This window comes from Leptodactylus fuscus, chromosome 2, assembly GCF_031893055.1.
Source record: "Leptodactylus fuscus isolate aLepFus1 chromosome 2, aLepFus1.hap2, whole genome shotgun sequence".
Taxonomy (NCBI): Eukaryota; Metazoa; Chordata; class Amphibia; order Anura; family Leptodactylidae; genus Leptodactylus; species Leptodactylus fuscus.
Genome location: NC_134266.1, coordinates 180049257 through 180068591, shown reverse-complemented (window position 1 = coordinate 180068591; position 19335 = coordinate 180049257). Strand labels below are relative to the sequence as shown.

General features: G+C 39.6%; 1 protein-coding gene across 1 annotated transcript; it reads right to left on the bottom strand.

Moving 5' to 3' along the window:
- Positions 1–6782: 6782 nt before the first annotated feature.
- ATP4B (ATPase H+/K+ transporting subunit beta) lies at positions 6783–16841 on the bottom strand. The gene is made up of 8 exons (XM_075265264.1): positions 16673–16841; positions 14474–14602; positions 13699–13812; positions 11272–11474; positions 10660–10716; positions 9421–9510; positions 9148–9335; positions 6783–7238 (listed from the first exon to the last, which is right to left on the bottom strand). The coding sequence occupies exons 1-7, from the start codon at positions 16782–16784 to the stop codon at positions 9174–9176; spliced, it is 867 nt and encodes a 288-aa protein (XP_075121365.1). The 5' UTR covers positions 16785–16841; the 3' UTR covers positions 6783–7238; positions 9148–9173.
- Between the last annotated feature and the right edge of the window lie 2494 nt (positions 16842–19335).

Below are 19335 nucleotides of genomic sequence, written 5' to 3'. Positions count from 1 at the left end.
CGGGTATGCTCCTTGGCCATACGGCAAAGGTATACAAAATGGGGCACATTTATCAAGCTACCGGTGCGTTTTTGTGGTTTACATTGCGCCGCCTTTTCTGTCCTATGCTTTTTTGAAGCATTTGTGCCTTTTTTTTTTTCTTCCAGATATTATGCTGTTCTCGCCACTTTTTGGTGAGGCAAGGGTGCATGGCCTAAATGGGAGACCCTTTTCACTCTGTATTTATGACTTGTGCCTTTTTATAAAGGGGCAAAAAAAGGGGCTTCAGTCTATGGGCAGTGTAAAAGTACCCGTCAGGTTAGAAAGGATTAAAAAGGGGCAATCGTGCCTTTTTTTTTTTTTTTTTTTAAAGGGGCAAAGTGCACATGGCCTAAAAAGGCGCACCTACACTAAGTACGCGTTTTGGCAGCTCTTAAGCTGTCCTGCTGCTGAACTTGTACCTCGCACTGTGCCTGTGATTGTTCTGGCATCTCTGCCGCTCGCTGGGACCGGCGTTTTGACAGCTATCAAGCTGGCCTGTTGCTAAACACGTTCCTCATGCTGTGCCCGGGATTGTTCCGGCATCTCAGCAGCTCGCTGGGACGCCATATAGTGAGCGCGTTGTTGGCGTTGATGATCCAGCTGCTCCGGCGTTTTGACAGCTATCAAGCTGGCCTGTTGCTAAACAAGTTCCTCCCGCTGTGCCCGTGATTGTTGCGATATGTCAGCAGCTTGCTGGGACACCATATAATAAGTGTGTTGTTGGCGTTGATGATCCGCCTGCTCCGGCGGTTTGGCAGCTCTCAAGTTGGCCTGGCACTGAAGTTGTTCTTCACACCGTGCCTGTAATTGTTACGGCATCTCAGCAGCTCACTTAGACTCCATATAATGCATGTGTTGTTGTCACCCCATTTTGGAAACTAAACCACTAAAGAATTTATTTAGGGCGCTGTGGTGAACATTTGTAACCCCCAAGTGCTGCATTAATTTACTTGTTCCAGGAATACATCATTTTAGTGTGCAGTATATTGTGCCCAACTTGTGTCAGAAACGAACACTCCAAAAGCTTTTATGCCCAGAATAACCACTAAGCAGTTCTTGGAGTGTGTGTCTCTGCTGACACAGGCTGGGCACAATACATACAGCGATGAAATAGCATATCTTTGGAAAAACTGCACTTTTTACTTTTGGTTATCAGCTGCATATTCATTTCTAGACACTAAATTAATCCAGTACTCCATGGTTAAAAATGATCGCTATACGACTTCATAAATCCCTTGAGGGGTGTAGTTTCCAATATGGGGTCTTGTGTTTTCAACTTCCACTTTACAATTCAGGGGCTCTTGAAAAAGAGGCATAACATCCAAATCTGTGCTTCAAAAACCAAAACAGCACTACTTCCCTTTTATGCCCAGAAGTTTATACCCACATATGACATTAAGTACGTTATTCTGGATACAACTATCGTATATGTGGGCATAAACTGCCATTTCAGACATACAGCAGGGCACAGATATAAAGGAGCGCTATGTGCTTTTGGAGCGGATATTTAGAATGTTTTTTGGACACCATGCTGAGACCCTAAAATTGTTCCTACAAAATGGGGTCACTTCTTGGGAAAATTCTTCTTAAAGGCACCTCCAGGGACCTGAAAAAAAAAAATGCTACCCAGAAACCAGTCCTTCCAAATCTATATTCCAAAAGCAAAATGCGCAGTGCTTCTTCCCTTCTGAATCCTGTTGTGTGCCCAAAAAGCAGTTTACGCCATCATTTAGATTTTTTTTTGTACCCAGGACAACCGACTTAAAAGTTTTAAAAGTGCATGTCTCTGTTGATAACAAGTGGGCGGAACACATTGGGCACTGAAATGGCATGTTTCTTTGAAAATGTAAATTTTCATTTTCCACACTAATTTTTGAGAAGCAATTTTGGTCTCAAATGATCCTACTCCTTGAGAAATTCCTTGTGGGGTGTAGTTTCCAAAACAGCGGTCAATTTTTGGGGGATTTCTATTGTATTGGTACTTAAGGGATTCTGCAAGTGCAACATGACCTCCAATAAATAGCCCCTCCAACAACCAAATAGCGATCTTTTCAATCTGAGCCCCGACATATACCCATATAATAGTTTATGACCACATTTGGGGTATTGCCACTTTTAGGAAAACTATGGGGTGCTATGTCAGATTTAACCTTGTGAAAATGAAAAATTTGGGGCTTAATTATTGATTGTTGGAAAAAATGCAATTTTTAATTTTTACTTCCTGATGTTAATACAATCTGTGAAACAGTTGTGGGGTCAAAACGCTCACTATACACTTTGATAATTTTTTGAGAAGTGTAGTAGGCTTTATAACGCCCTTCAGAACTGAAGTGCTCCCTAACAAGTCACAGTTACAGTTGTAAGCCTTCTAACATCCAAAATAAATTAAAGAATGATTAAAAAATGATGCCAATATAAAGCAGGAATATGGTAGATAATATTTATTAATGTATTTTGGTGATATGACTGTCTGAAAAAAAGAGATTTCACATTTTGAAAAATGCTAATTTTTCCAAATTTCCATCAAATTTCCTATTTTTTTTTATAAATAGATACAAAAATATTGATTGTACTTAATTTTAGTGGCAAACAATGTGTCGTGAAAAAAAGTCTCCAAATCACTTTCATAAGATATAGAGCCTCAAAGTTATTGGCATATAAAGTAACACGTCAGTTGTGAAAAATGCCTGGTCCTAAAGGAACCTTTTAGCCATGTCCCTAAGGAGTTAAACTGCTTGGCCCAAAACTTTACTCAGTAGTAGGAAGGTGCATCATCACCGTATACAGCAATCCTTCTTTAGGTAACGAATTTCATTAAGAATGATACTCCAAATCCCTCATTTTCTTTGTAGACCCGCACTGTACTGCCATCCTGTCACTTCCAGTGCTTTCATCTGACTGAACTGCTACTGTGTGTGTTGCAGAGGCGAAACCAGAGTTGAAAGGTGAACCCTCATGTCCAACGTTTTCCTTGATATACAGGGTTTGGGAGTGGGAAAAGGAGATCATAGACCTGGAGGGCCATATTTCTTTTAGCCCACTTTGGCTTTATTTCAGGTACTGACTCTGGCTTTTGGAAGACAAGTGGGATTCATAATGTTGTTTCCATCCAGGGGGAAAACATATACCTCCTTCTGCAGGTACATTCAACACTAAAATGCCGACCCTGCTCAAAAGTCTTTGTCTAGTTTGCTTAGGAGATATGTTGGAGGTGCTGCTGACTCAGGAGACCTCTAGGGGTTTCATTTCATACCTATGCAGGTAACGTCTCCATGAGCATTTGCAAAAGCACTCATCCATCCTCAGTTAAAGATAAATGGGAGCAGGACCTGGTATCACTCACAGGGGAGCAATGGAAAAGCAATTTGTCACTTGCCCCTAGGTTAGCAGTGTGTGAGGCCCAGTGTTTGTCTCACCACATACTTGTATGCAGATTATATAGGTCAGCTAACTTGTGTGGAAGATTAGGCTTTGGTCTGTTGACAGATGTCCCATATGTGGGCTGGAGGCACCACATCTGCTCCATATGGTCTGGCAGTGCGCCTTCCTGGATCATTTCTCGAAAGGTGTGCTGGATTTCATTTATAAGGCATTAGGTTTCTGATGGAATCTAAAATAATGCATACAGAGGCTGGTGGAAGGTGATATAGAATACTATACCAGGCCAGAAACCAATACTGGCGCATTGCATCTAGCAAGCCCTGTCTACTCTGAGCCCAGGTAGGGCGCTTCTGTTAGATGTATATCCCTCTGACATCTGTTTTGAGGTGACCTTCTGTACACTTGTCCTTACCCCTACTATGAGAAATACTTTGGGATTAAATTTTTTTTGTTTCTCTATCTCTCTATGTTGGTGCCAGAGACACTTAGAATTGATTTTCTCCTTATTGTAGGTTTTTTGGTTTCTATGCACTGCTGCTTTGCATGTTGCTATTGTTTTTTCAGTATTTTTGGAAAATGGTTTGTGTTTTTCTTGAATAAAAATGATCTGATTTAAAAAAACCCAAAAAACATTATTCTAAACAATGCTGTACATATATTGTATTTTAATTTTATTTTGATTTCTCAATATGATATACGGGTATACTGTATATCTATAGTATATAACATATGTATGTAAACTGTTATATGTATATGTTAACCTGTATATTTGCATGCCCATGCTATAGTAAAAACCTATAGTATACATAGCAAACTTGCACTTAAAACAACAGAATAAGGCCAGGTTCACATCTGCGCCAGAGTCTCTGTTGTACTGCCACAGAAGCCACAGAATATCAGTGGATAGACAAGTCCTGCATAGAGGACCTATCTCTCAGCTGGTTTCAATATAAAAATGGCAGAAACACAACTCTGGAGTCTGCAAGTAACCACTGTTTTAGCGGCCTGGCTCTCCATTGTTTGGGTCCCTTATTGGACCTGAACGATGAAGACTTGCACAGATGTGAACATAGACTAAAAGAACCAATGGAACTGGCATATTTATTGAAAGTGAAAAAAAAAGAAAATGTTAGATGTTGTTGAAAAATTGTAGTGTGTAGCAGGGCCTAAATATGTTTTGATGTAACAAAAAAAGCATAAGATTTTTTCATGCATGCTAGGGTAAGCCCTATATTATGGTGTCTTTGCTATTAAACTGCTGACACTAAAACATAATGACTTCCTGAAGTCTGCTGACATGGGCCTCGGCTTACCTCCAAATGCTTGAACCCCCCCCCCCATTACTGTTTTACCTTATCTACCTCCACATCTGCAGCCTCAAGAAACACTGAATGATTTTAGCTTCTCATTTTACAACTTGAACTTTTTTATAGACTACAGATTTGTTGGGAAAATGAAATGAAACTGTAATCCAGTCTTCAGTCAGCATATTATACAGCAACAGAGGCTGAGCAGGATGATATATCATTTTATGGGTCCCTTATCGGACCTGAACAGTGGAGAGACCCGTTATAAGTTATGAAATCCCTGCACTTATTGCGTGTAAAAGTCCAGTCGGCGGTCCAATTCAATGATTGTCATTCTTACCTGTGTGAGCATGCATACAGAGTTAACTGTTTAACATGCATAGGGCCGCCCACTGGACTCCTAAGCTTACAATGGGCAGAGATTTAAAGGAATCAGTTACAGCATTATACTGAATCTTTTCCTACAATCTGCTCAGCACCTTCAACACGATATATTGAGAAGTTCTTAATCATGTCTCTGTAAAGAACAGAATAAATTCTTCAAGAAAATTTTTTATATAGAGATGTCTCAGTATTGGTGCACCAATGTGCTGCTCCTTCCCCTCATGCAGCATGCAACAGAGTTCTCAACGGTGCAAATTCTGTTGTTGGAAAAACCAATGGTAGGATGAATAGTCATGCTTGGTGTCAAAATGTGCCAGGAAAAGGGGTGCCAGGACTTTATAGATATCGTGCCCAATGCAAATGCCAAATTGTAGATGGACCCATACTACAAAACCTTTGTTAAAGGGGATCTTTCACTGCCTCCACCAACATCAACTTTTCATATCTATTAGTAGCTACAGCTCCACTGATTCCAGCACAGTTGGTATTTTTTCTCTAGCCCCCATTATTCCTGAATAGAGATGAGCGAGTAGTACTCGATCGAGTAGGTATTCAGTCGAATACTACAGTATTCGAAATACTCGTACTCAATCAAGTACCACTCGGTATTCGAATGGAAAAGTTCGATGCAGAACCAGCATTGATTGGCCGAATGCTAAACAGTCGGCCAATCAACGCTGGTTCTTCTCCTACCTTTAGAAGTCTTCTCTGTGCAGCTTCCCCGCGGCGTCTTCCGGCTCTTCATTCACTCTGCCAAGCATCGGGCCTGGGCAGAGCCGACTGCACATGCCCGCTTGTAGTGCGGACATGCGCAGTTGGCTCTGCCCAAGCCCGATGCCTGGCAGAGTGAATTCAGAGCCGGAAGATGCCGCGGGGACGCTGCACGGAGAAGACTTCTCGGAGGATCCAGCCCGACCCTCACTCGTGGACTTGGTAAGTATAATTTGATCGAATGTTGCCTACCCCTGAAACGAGAATTTTCCCCCCATAGACTATAATAGGGTTCGATATTCGATTCGAGTAGTAGAATATTGAGGGGCTACTCGAAACGAATATCGAATCTCGAACATTTTACTGTTCGCTCATCTCTATTCATGAGCAATCGTTTTTGTTAGTTGTAGCACCCAATATGCTAATTATGCTCTCTGCAGTCAGGTGGGTGGTCTCTGACTGTCTGATCCAGGACAGGACCGTTCACGTGACATTAGACAGTACCAATTGCAATGAAACAATGGGGGGCTCCAGAAAATATTCCAACCGCACAGGAATCAATGGACCTACACCTATTGAAGGATGCAAAGAGTTGGAGTTGGTTGAAGTGGCAAAAGGTCCTATCTAATAATTCTAATAATCATTTATATTTCATATAGCATAGATAGTAGTGAAAAATATAGATTCAACATTTGCTGTGATGAACATACAGTATATACTTAAATTTTTTTACATGTCTATTTCTTGACAACATTTTGTATTTTCCTTAATTTTTTTTTTAATTACAATTCTTAGCTAATTGTGACATATACAGCTAAAGTAATATTGAATCAATGTTCGGAGGCATAAACACATACTCAGAAGATAGAAGAATAATTTGTTTAGTAGCTTTATGAAGCTCTTATTTGACTCAATTCTACCACTTTGCTTAATCTAAGTTTATATCAGCGAGCCCCAGTGTAACAACAAGGCAAAAAACTGAGTATCTTAACATCTCTACATTGCTACAGTTAGGATCTTGTATGAGTCAGAGGACTCATCTTCAGAATGCATGACTTTTTAGACTTAAATATAACATTTTTTTTTTATATATAGAACACGTCATACAGAATCATTCAAAAACTTAGTTATATATGGTAATTTTTTTTTTTTTCTGTGCTGGTCTTGTGTGATGCTCCTTGGAATATCTTGTGATGAATGGGTGTATAACAAACATAAGTAAATATAAACCGTTTAAATATCTACTGAAATATGTCTCTCCTTGTATTGATCTATCAGTTTTCATGTATCAGTGCTAAAGAAAAAAAAGAAGCCCATCAGATTACTCTTGTGTTGAGTCTATGATATGGACATTTTGTAGCAGATTCCATGTTTTGACTGAGTGTTGGTGATAATGTCTGTTTCATTACAGAATTTGCCCTCTTGGGTGTAGACCTGTAAATGAAAAGAACTATATTATTATTATTATTATTATTATTATTATTACACTGATTTCATTTATTCTAATATCATAAATGTTCATGTCTAATATACTCAATGAAATATGAGGGAACGTGATACAACGCGTAGGCATGAAGGTATCTGTATCTACTGTATCAGTCTGTATCTACAATTTACTGAACTTTAACACAAAGAACTTTTTAGAAAAAATTTTACAACACCAATCCCAAAACATTTGGATTCTAAGTAAAATCTAAAGAAAGCAAGAATGCAAGGATTTGGAAATCTCATATAACCATATGTTATTCATAACAGAACATTCAACCCAGAAGTGGGAAACCATTTTTGTACAGTGTGCTGTGCAATAATTAATGTTGTCAACTCTTACATAAAAGTTACTATACCCAGACCTACAGGGTAAATTTCCACAGTCTTATAGCAGTGTGAGCCTGGACAAATTTGTGTTCATATGTGCATTGGTTGTTAGATTTTTTTTTTTTTTTTACCTGCAATGGAAGCTTCTAACTTAATTATGCAGCATTTGTATGGTAGAATGCCAGGACCCTTATGTACAGTTTGATTCTCCTTAGTGCCCATATATGCAGAATAATGCCCTATTATGTCCCTTATACACAGTACAATGCATCTCAGTGCTCCTATACAAAGTATAATGCCCTATAGTGCCTGATATAGACAATATAAGACTACTTAGTAGAGATGAGCGAGTAGTATTCGATCCAATACTTCGCTCCCATAGTAATGCGTGTAAGCGGCCAAACACCAAGTGGTTAAGCACAGTGAATATTCAATGCGCTTAACCCCTTGGTGTTTGGCCGCTTACACGCATTCCTATTGGAGCGAGGTATTCAATCAAATACTACTCGCTCATCTCTACTTCTTAGTGTCTCTGTACATAGAAAAATGCCCTCTCCTAAACACAATATAATGCCCCTTAGCTCCCCACACGGTATAACACCCCATTTGTGAGGAAGCTGAGGAAGATGTGCTGTCACATGGTTCTCCACTCGCTGCCAACTTATGGATGGGATTGGTATGTGCAAGAGACAGAATCTGAGAGAATGGGGACTGAGCAATTTTCTATTACAAAGCATAAAGGTGTGAAGTTGCTGTGCCAGGGAGTTATGTCTCACTCTAGTCACTTGTGTCGGGGGCTGCCGACCCCTTATATAGCACATGTAAGAAGTTGAAAGTTAGACATTTTTCCATTTCATTTGAAGAAAAAAAATGTAATTGACAAAATGATGTCAACAATCTCCAAAAATTTCGGACAATGCCATGTCTTCCATTGTATAGCTTTCCAGCCTTTTGTTAACCCTGTCACAACTTAAAGCGTGACAAAGTGTTGCTTTTATCAATTTCTAAATGAATTTGTTTTTGGAAATTAAATGGAAAAATTCTTAAACTTAAACTTCTGATGTGTTCTATTTTCTGTGGTGAATAAAATATGATTATATGAGATTTCCAAATAATTGCATTCATGTTTTCTTTACATTTTACACTTTTTTGGAATTGCAATTGTACTTCCCTCATCCCAATATATAACATATCATGTGAGATATTATAGACCATACAGGAAATATATATATATATATATATATATATATATATATATATATATATATATATAGTCTCTTGTAGGCGATATCTAAATCTGTCCATAGACATAACCTTATAAAATGCTATTGCTGTATATGCTTTGTTCTATTAGTCCTTGAGTATAATGCGTGTGTAAATTTACTGATAACTTATCACCTTGCAATTGTGACTATTTATCTCCCAAAGTCATGGTTAGCAAACACGAGTATTTGATTTTCGTCCTGTTTTAATGTCAGTATATCTTTCATGGGAGGTGTGCAATGAACTGCTGCCATACTGCTCATACCTTGTATTCTTGTCACTGAGGACAAACTATTTTTTTATGTTCAGATGGAATGTCACTTTTCCTTCATATGGATCATGAGGGTCGTCATTTATGATGTGACTTCCGTTGACTTTGCAAACAATTTCAATATCGTGGTTGAATATAACTTTAGTAAGTTTCACTGCCACCAATGGGTTGGTGTAGTTTGGCTGAAAGAAACCAGAAAGAAGATACTGTGAGTTTTGCTGAGATAAAGTAAAACTGGAGAAGATGGAGATTTTATCTGTACATTACCTGAGCCTTCCTTCCATAGTATGGAAAATACTGCAAACCGAAAGCTGCATGTGGATAATATTCTATAGGGCCAAGATAATCATTTTTACCCTGTATTGTATAAGAAAATATTTTAGAATTCCTGCAACTGAGAATTTCATTATTATATTTATTAGTATTTTATAATATAATTATAAACAAGAATTTAAGGTACAAAATTTGAGGGGTATCCAAAATTAAGAATACTCTATAATGATGTACTTTATTTTTACAGGCTTTGCCATCTGACCCTCCCACAATTTTATTACTTCTAAGATATTTGTCACCAGTTTATATAAAAATGTAAAAAAAAATAAAGAACAATGGAAAACTGATTGGTTATATTTGCACTGCCGTAAATACAGAAGAGATGATACCAGTACAATGAGAACATACACATGGATGTGTTATTAGGAGTACCGAGTAGTAATATGTAGAGATGAGCGAACAGTAAAATGTTTGAGGTTCGATATTCGTTTCAAGTAGCCCCTCAATATTCGACTACTCGAATCGAATATCGAACCCTATTATAGTCTATGGGGGGAAAATGCTCGTTTCAGGGGTAGGCAACGTTCGATCAAATTATACTTACCAAGTCCATGAGTGAGGGTCGGGCTGGATCCTCCGAGAAGTCTTCTTCTTGCAGTGTCCCCGCAGCGTCTTCTGGCTCTTCATTCACTCTGCCAGGCATCGGGCCCGGGCAGAGCCGACTGCGCATGTCCACACTACAAGCGGACATGCTCAGTCGGCTCTGCCCAGGCCCGATGCCTGGCAGAGTGAATTCAGAGCCGGAAGACGCTGCGGGGAAGCTGCACGGAGAAGACTTCTAAAGGTAGGATAGGAACCAGTGTTGATTGGCCGACTGTATAGCATTCGGCCAATCAATGCTGGTTCTGCATCGAACTTTTACATTCGAATAGCGAGTGGTACTCGATCGAGTACGAGTATTTCGAATACTGTAGTATTGGATCGAATACCTACTCGATCGAGTACTACTCGCTCATCTCTAGTAATATGGCACCCATAGAGGGATATTTGGCCTTCTACTCTGCTGCTGATTTCATACAGAATCTTAGGTCAGATGGAGAGTAACTGCTTTTTACTGTAATAATCTTTTAAGACCAGATGAAATAACATAAACTTTATCTTATGGCAATGATACGTAAAATACACAAGCAGACTGCATAAAACCAGAATGTGGTAAGTGTAAATCATACAAACCTCGGAGTAGCAATGTAAAGTTGGAGATGTCTTATTGTCAGGCATAAAACCTATGATCTGAAAGCAGAAAAAGTATTTCATTTGTTACATATTACTACAATGATCTAAATTAAAGTGGTATTTCCATCTGGTTATTTATGGCTATATCCAGATATATAAGTACCTGATAGATCCAGATCCCAGAAGTCTAACTTGAGAAAGGGGTTTGTAGATACAAGTGAATGAGAGAGCGACTGCTCATGTACAAGTCTCTATTCATTTTGTACTAATTGAAGCTGCCTGCTTGTCTATTTGCAGAAGGACCATGAAAGTTAATGAGAATCTGTTCATTTGGGGTCTCATTCTTGGGACAGGTAGGTGTTTATATATTGCCATGCATACCAAGATGAGAATATTTCCTAAAACCACTTCTATAGCTAGGAATGTGCTATCTAATAACTTATGGTAAGTCTTGTTGAAGCTACATACGGAGGACATGCATTACAATGTCAGGTATTGATTTGTGAATTGTCTGTCATGTGTATTTGTTGCAGTTTTTTGCTTTAATGATTGATTTTCACATTGATGACTACTGAAGTGTATGAAGAAATAATAAAAGAGAAGGAAACTTACCCTGTTCATTTTTATGAAGAGACAAGGTTGTCCTGTTGCAAAGCCAAATGTGGGATCCTTATCATAGGAGCAATTTCCAAGCATCTCGGTAGTGAACTGACAAGCATGTCTGGAGGTGTCGCTAATCTTCAGCAAAGATTTTACATCACTGATGTTACTACATTCCTTGTTCAACATTTCTTCTTGTTTGGTTTTGTTGTACACTATAAGTTATGATGATGACAATAAGTGCGTTATAGAGTATTGGTATAACACAGTTGTCTATATATGACTCAGTTTTGGCAACTCGTTTTTGGCAAGGAGGCCAGGAAGGTGAAAAAAAATATTCTCCTGTTCCCGATGATCCGGTCTGTCCTATGGTGATTCGGTCCTGCTGCTCCCGAGGTTTTATTTTGGCATAAGTCCTTGCCCCTGGTGACCACTGAGGCCAAACAGCAGTCTCAGTGGCCTTTGTAAAGGAATCAGTTATCACTCGCATACCTCACCTGTGATGTTCTTTGTCCTTTACTTAGGTCGCTGAGGCAATGTGTGGCGAGGACTTCTGCCAAAACAAGACCCCGAGAGCACTGAGAATAGGTGACTGTTTGTTTTTTTTACCTTTTCCGGCCTCTTTTCCAAAAACAGGTTATACTGGACAACCCCTTTAAAACAATCATTTTCTTCCATCACTACTCTGCCACCTAGCCTGTGAGATGCCTGTTATCAGGCATTTATTATCATCATATACGATGAGCAGCCTCTATTACACAGTGTAATGGTTTTGGTTTTGTCTTATCATATTGAGTACTGTTCTTTAGTCATAGGTAGACTTGTCTTCAATAGGAACAAAGATGAAATTTTCTGCCCTGATTCGGTATCTAACCCTGATGAGGCAATGTGACCTGTTATCACACAACCTTCCTCCCAGCACCCAGAGCACATGATTTGCCACCCCCCCCTTCCCCAGCTACGACCTTGACTATGTTATCAAGTTGCTTTACATCATACTAACACTCAATGGCATACCTCCAAATAACAGATCACACAACTTTTATGGGCCCTATGGCTGGGACAGGGGACAAGGCATGGGGGTAAGTTGGGGTAAACACCCCGCTCACTGCCCTGACCCATCAGATACATCCTGTCCTGTGTATGTCCTCAGGTAGAGACAGAAAGACAGCCTGCAGGAGGAATGTTATAGGCTCAGGACAACATAGGGTCTGATTGTAATAAGTCACTCATTGTGTTGCTGATATATTTATTAACTGACTGTAGACTTGGTCCAGTCTGAATTTATTTAGGCGTCCAGTGTTTTAATTTTGTGGGCTTGTTTAAAGTCTGAATTCATTTTGGGGGTTTGATTTAAAGGGAGTTTCTTAGCACCAAAATTGGTATTGGACTAATGACAGTACCTTGTAGGACGGCTTCTACACTTTCCAAAGATGACTTTGCTATTCTTCACCGCAGCTCCATTTTTTGAAAATCAGCATTTTATTATTATGCAAACCAACTGTAAAGGGCTTTAGCGGTGTATCCTCTCCATCAAGGGCTTTACTGTCTGTTATAGATAATCATCCCCGACCATCGCCCTGCTCCTCCCCCCACTGCTTAAGTGACATCTTTCACTTTGTCACACTTTGTCTGCGGTTAGGGGTGGTTATCTACAGCAGAGATTGAAGGCCTAATAGGAGAAAAAACACCCCGAAAGACATTTTCAGCTAATTTGCATAAGAATAAAATTCAGATTTTCCTGAAAATGGAATTGCAATGTAGAAAAAGAATGACATCTTTGGCAAGTGTAGAAGCAGCTCAACCAGGTCCTGTCATTAGTTTGATAATTATTTTCCTGATGACAGACTCCTATTCATTTTGGTCTAATATCTAAATAAGGCCGGGGCCCCACGGGACGTAAACGCCGTGATTTGCCCACAGCGGAAATCGCAGCATGTCAATTATATCTATGGAAACGCCGGCGGCTTTCCCATAGATATAATGTTAAGAGAAAGTCTGCAGAGGAAAACTCTGTGAACTTTCTATTAAAAGTGCTGTGCAAAGAAATGCAATGCGTTCACTCAGCAGTTCTTTCCGCAGCGCTTTAGCGCTGCAATTACGGCCCGTGGGGCCTTAGCCTTAATGGTTCCATCTGGTTGCGGGTCTGAATTATTGGCATGTTTGATTTGGGGTCTGCACCTATATTCAGTCTCCATATAATCCAAGGATTTATAAGATAAGATAAGATATTCCTTTAATAGTCCCACAATAGGGAAATTTCAGTAATACAGTTTCATAGATGGTACAGTAGTATATAACAAGAGAGAAACACATACAAGCTCATGGCAGATAGAGAAATCCTAAGGAATATATGGATTTCTGTACGGCCCTGTATATTGTGTTCACTTATTCTATAACATTCATGAATGTTGCATAAAGATCACAATGAATACATACCGGAGAGAAAGTCGCATAGGCTTTTCACAATTCCTTTGTAAGATTTTTCTTCTGAGACATTGTAAAAAACTTCAATTCCGCCTTCTCCATACACATTCGGCCTCATCGTAACACCTGTCCAGCACAATTGTACATTTAAGTGGCATTAGTGCTTTTTTATGCATATTATAAAGATTTATTATTGTTATTGATGTGGCTACATGGCGGTTGATAAAAGAACAGGTAGTTGAAGATTTTAATTTTTATCCAGCAAGAGTCTAAGATACGGTATGCGTGACCTTATGCACTTATAGTATAAGGCCTGATGCACATGAAGATATGCATTTATACACATATTATGTTATGCACTATGGTTCAGTGTGTAGTAGGAAATGCAAATTTACAGCATTCCATAAAGCTGCAATTTTTGTTATGCAGATGTAATAAAAATAAAGCTTGGTATATGGTCATATTATTTAGTATACTATGGCCACTGTAGAGCTAGTTGTATAGGTGAGGTTCACATGTTATATTTTACACTTTATACATAGGCAATAGATCAAGAAAGATAAAGAGAAGTCTAATACTTGTCCCATTAGGGACCATTTTTAGTGTAGAAAACCCCTGAGTAACAAAGTCATCCGAGTCACATACAGAAGAGCAGTTCTGAGCTCTGCTATTAAGTTACATAATTGTCAATCCTATAATGTTGTATCATAATCCGCCTTAAGTTAGCAGGACAACAGAACGTCCCTAGTACATCATATACTCATGAATAATACATGGTTAATAGTACCTGGCGACCGCAGTTGATCTTGATAATCCGGTTCGTACGGACTGATTGTTTGCATCAGAGAGTAGATGGAAAGTGCGAACAGCCCAATCATAACAATGTAAAAAGCCACATAGTAAAGGCTTATATATACTGCAAAGAGAAGCATCAAAATGTATTATGTTCATACATGACACTTGTATTACACAGCCATCACAGAACAATATACTCGTCTCCTAAACAACAAACCTAAGAACGAAAGACAAATCGTTATATGGTCACTGAAAAAACACCTACAAAAAATGTATGTTATGTTTATATATATTTTCTTATACTTATTCTTAGAAATGCTATTTTATTGTAATGATAGATTTCAATCTTCATTATTCTAACATTGACATTTTGCTTTTAAAGGGATTATTTGGTTTCTAGTATTGATGGCTTATCCTCAGGATAGACCATTAATATTAGATTGTGGGGTTCCAACATCAAAGACCCCCACAGATCCCATGTACTGAGAGAGCGCAGCTCTTGGTATTTGTTTATATTCCCAGAGCCATGCTGCTCGCTCACTGTACAAACTGTAGCAATGAGTGTAGGTATCGAAGCACTGTCCAAATGAAATCCAACACTCAGAAACCCAACACATATTGGGCTATCAATACTTGGCTATCAAGGACAGGATATCAATACTAAAATTCCGATAAACCCTTTAAGGCTGTTGTCCTACGTGGTGCTTCCACTATGTTTTACAGTCACTGCGTAGTGGATGGGATTCTAGCAAATCCCATTCTCAATTTGCATGAATACGCACAACGGGCACGCTGCAATTTCCAAAACCTTTGCAGTTTTGGAACTCGCAGCATGTTAATTACACTTATAGAAACGCCGGCTGTTTTCCTTCAAGTACAATAGAAGCAGCAAATCCGCAGAAGAAACCTCTGCAGTCTTTCTGTGAAAATCACTGTTGGAAAAACCTTGATGCGTTGCTGCGGCGGTCTTTCCTGCAACGCTTTTATGCTGTGGGACACTACGTGAGACCTTACTCTAAACCTGAATTTATATATAGTCATGAAATGTTGAAATTTAACTGGAGCAATAACATAATTAGCAAGTGGTGCCAATTCATAGATTACAGTACTTAAAAATATATTAAATAAAACATGGAAATGTTAAATATTTCTAATACATTTATAAATTATTAAAATAATTTAATTTAGTTGGGTGCCATCATCTTGATGTCATGGATATAATTATTGTCATGATTGTTCATAACCGGTCATATTAAACAAATAATAAATATGTTTATAACCACATTATGTTATAAGGAGCCTATAAACTTATTGATATGATCGGAACAGTTTCTTGTCAATGAAAAATGGAGAAATCAGTCCACTCCATGTCTATTAACACCGGCTATCATCTGTTTTGCATCTGTTTTTAAAGGGCCATAAAAAATTGAATGATTGAATTTAATTGGTCTTTTTTTAACCCAACAAACTGATCCATTTCTAAGGGCTGTCATTTAGATGCAAATCCAATTTGACAGTTGTTAGAAACAGAACCATTGACTTCAATAGGGGCCAGGTGACCATGAAAACGGACAAAGATAGAACATGCCAATTTCTGTTAGACAGACCATTTTACAGTTAAGTAAGCACAAAGAAATACATAAATATTATCTTATACTTATATAGTCATAATATACAAATAAATAATATCATTCAATGTGCTGTATACAATAGTAATATATAATAAAGGATATGATAAAATGAAAGATTCAAGCTAACTAAAGTTAACACATTCTCATAGTATAAGTACATGCTAAACCGGCTACCAAGTGGGATGGCATCATCTAAGTTAGTAGAATGTTTAGCACATACATACACTATGTGTTCTTCCAGTTAACTTGTATCTTTTCTTTCATCCTATCCCATATTTTCCATATCCCCCTATCCCATTGAATTATTTTATTTAATTGGATATTCTGACTTTATATGTATTTGAGTCTATTGATATATTTCTTTGTGCTTTACTTAATGCTTGAATTGCTGCATTTTATGTTAATAAAATGCCGCAGATTGTAACCTTGCACTGTAAATGGTGAAATCCACAGAATGTAAATAACATGTAGTAGGTTAAAATCTGCACCTCCTCACAGTTTTTATGACATTTAATTGCGTAATTGGTATAATTTTTTTTTAACATGGCTGAAGAACATACCCCATTTGACTAAGGTTCTTCCCATCAGCTCTCCAGTGTCAGGGTTCCATACGAAGCGGCCAAAGTTTTGCATTCGCTCGCTGCATGTCCTCTTTTCATTAAACGTAGCCATTTCTGATTTCCAAGATTGAACCCCTTCCGCAGCACAGCAAATCCAACACAAAGGCGGCCTGTGCGTAGTCTGTCACTCTCTTTTATAGAAATTTCTGAAGGTTGCTTAGATGTCACTATGTTCTACCATCAAATCAGCTCAAATATTCTTCCTGCATTAGCATTGTTATCTTCTCGCCGCTGATATTACGCAGAAAAGAATCTGTGGATATCACATGCCCTTCCATTTTCACCTACAGAATCCATTAACTGGCATTACGCACTTGTGTAAGTTCACCTTGATTAGTTTATTTGCCTTGATAAGGACATTCATGTAGAATTCTTGTAACTTGGCTTTAGAAACATTCTCATCTTATTGCATTAAATATAGTCTGGCAAAGGCAAGCTCATTGTTTTGTTTGTGTGTATTAACAGAATAACGTTTTTTTGTACAATCATATTTTAATTTTTAGACAATTTTAAGGCCAAGACTGACGTACTTTTTCTTCACGGATCCTCTTAGACCTGTTAGTCTATCTTCTTAATTTGGCACTGCAGCTCTTTGGTAAAAAGACATCTAAACTGTTTCTATATATCTAAGATGTTGGTAGCTCTCCACTGGCAAAATATACACCACCCCCACCTAACGGCCCTGCGCTGGTAGCCCATATTAAGGATGTCAGGAGTCTGGAGTATCATGTGGGGGGAGGGGTGCTTCTAGCATCTAAGCACGATGCTGCTGCCATGGATAGGGGACAGGGGTCCCTGGTGCACTTCTGAAAACTAAAGGGTGTGGAGACATGGGTACCTAGGGTGCCATTGGCATCTAAATATGGGGGCATGTGTCCTTGATGTGTGTCTGGCATTTAAATAGGAGGGGGGCAGGGGTTCATGGGGTGCGGCTGGCATTCAAAGGGAGGGCAGGGTCTTGTGGGGTTCGGATCCTACGGGGCTGCTGCATGTGTTTGTGTGGGATCCCTGGGGTATTGATTTTTTTTTTATGGGGGGGGTTCTTGGGGTATTCCTTTTGTAAGACAGGGTTCTGCAAGTGGTCCCAGGGTGCTGGCACGTTTGTGCATGTTTCGGGGTCCCTGGTGCTACCTGTGTTTGAGGAGATGCTGGCGGTGGTCCCTTGTGTACTTCCACCTGTGTGCATATGGCGAAGGGTCGGAGGGGTGCTGCTGTGTTTTGTGCAGGTCACTTTATGTAAGTGAGGGGTTCCTGCGGTGCTGCCTATTTGTGTGTGGGGGTTGATTGTGGTGGTCCCTGGGGGGCTGCCTGTGTATTGGAGGGGTCGAGCCACTGGGGTCTTGCCACCTATGTGTTGGGTGGAAGGGGGGCTGCTCGCGTTGTCCGATGGGGGTGCCACCTTTGTGCTGGAGTAAGACTGGTCCATGGGTAGCTACCTCCTGTATGCTGTTGTGATCTGGACCTTGGTGGACTGCTGCCAATGTGCTGTACGGGCTTATTGTTAGACATAGACTCTATGCTGATTTTCACAGAAAGCAACAAGACCATGAACCTACCTGCAGCAACTCCATTCTAGTCAGGTCAGTAATGAGACAGCTAGAATGGAGTTGCTGTAAGAAGGACCTACCTATAGTAACTACAGAATACACAGAGACCATGAACCTACCTGCAGTATCTCCATTCTAGTCAAGTGAAACAGACGGAGGCGACATTAAACTGAGGGCAGATGACAATAGACATTAAACTGGGGACAGATGGAGGGAGACATTAAACCCAGGGGGTAGTTGGAGGAGAACATTAAAATGAGGCAACTGGAGGAGGACATAAATCTGGGGACAGCTGGAAGAGGGACATTAATGTTGCCCAAAGGTTAATGTCCCCCTCCAATGGGCCACACAGTTTAATGTCCCCCTCCAGTTGCCCCCAGAGTTTAATGTCCGCCTCCAGTTGCCACAATTTAATGTCCCCCACCAGCTAATCCCACAGTTTAATGTCCCTCTCCAGCTGTCCCAGCTTAATGTCCCCCTCTAGTTGCCCCAGTTTATTGCCCCCTCCATCTACTCCAGGTTAATGTCCTTCTTCTCTGCCCCCCTTAGATGACAGCAGCACCCCAAGGACCTCTGCCCCCCTTAAATGCCAGCAGCATCCCATGAATCTCCGCCCCCTTAGATGCCACACAACAACAACATGGTACAAACCTAGCCGGTTGCTAGGCACTTTGCCCTCTACCATGATGGCGATCCTACTGGATTGAAAGTGAGAGGAATTGATTCAATGGGTTCCTTTTTCTGCAGAGAAGTCAATGGGAGGATTTTTTTCAGTGCTGAAATTTCACACCAAATTCCTCACCATTTTTCTCTGTGTGAATGGACCCTAAAGTGTCAACAAGGGAAGGGCTAATACTGGACCATGAGGAATCCTGGAAAGAAAAAAGTAACAACACAGGAAACTCCATTTAAAAAAAAAAAAAAGACAGATCCAGTCTATTTGAGCACAGAAAGCTACAGGTACATCGTACACTGCTTAAGAACGGATTTACATATTTAAGATAGAGCAAGACTTAGGAGGATATCATGGGATTATAGGAGAACATAATATGGACA

What these genes read in the sequence shown, in the direction of transcription:
- ATP4B (XM_075265264.1), bottom strand. Translation starts at nt 16,784, where the DNA reads ATGGCTACGTTTAATGAAAAGAGGACATGCAGCGAGCGAATGCAAAAC. An exon ending in CCTATGCGACTTTCTCTCCG is followed by an intron (nt 11,475 to 13,698) that starts GTATGTATTCAT and finishes CATAACTTATAG; the next exon opens with TGTACAACAAAACCAAACAA. An exon ending in TCTTCATAAAAATGAACAGG is followed by an intron (nt 10,717 to 11,271) that starts GTAAGTTTCCTT and finishes TTCTGCTTTCAG; the next exon opens with ATCATAGGTTTTATGCCTGA.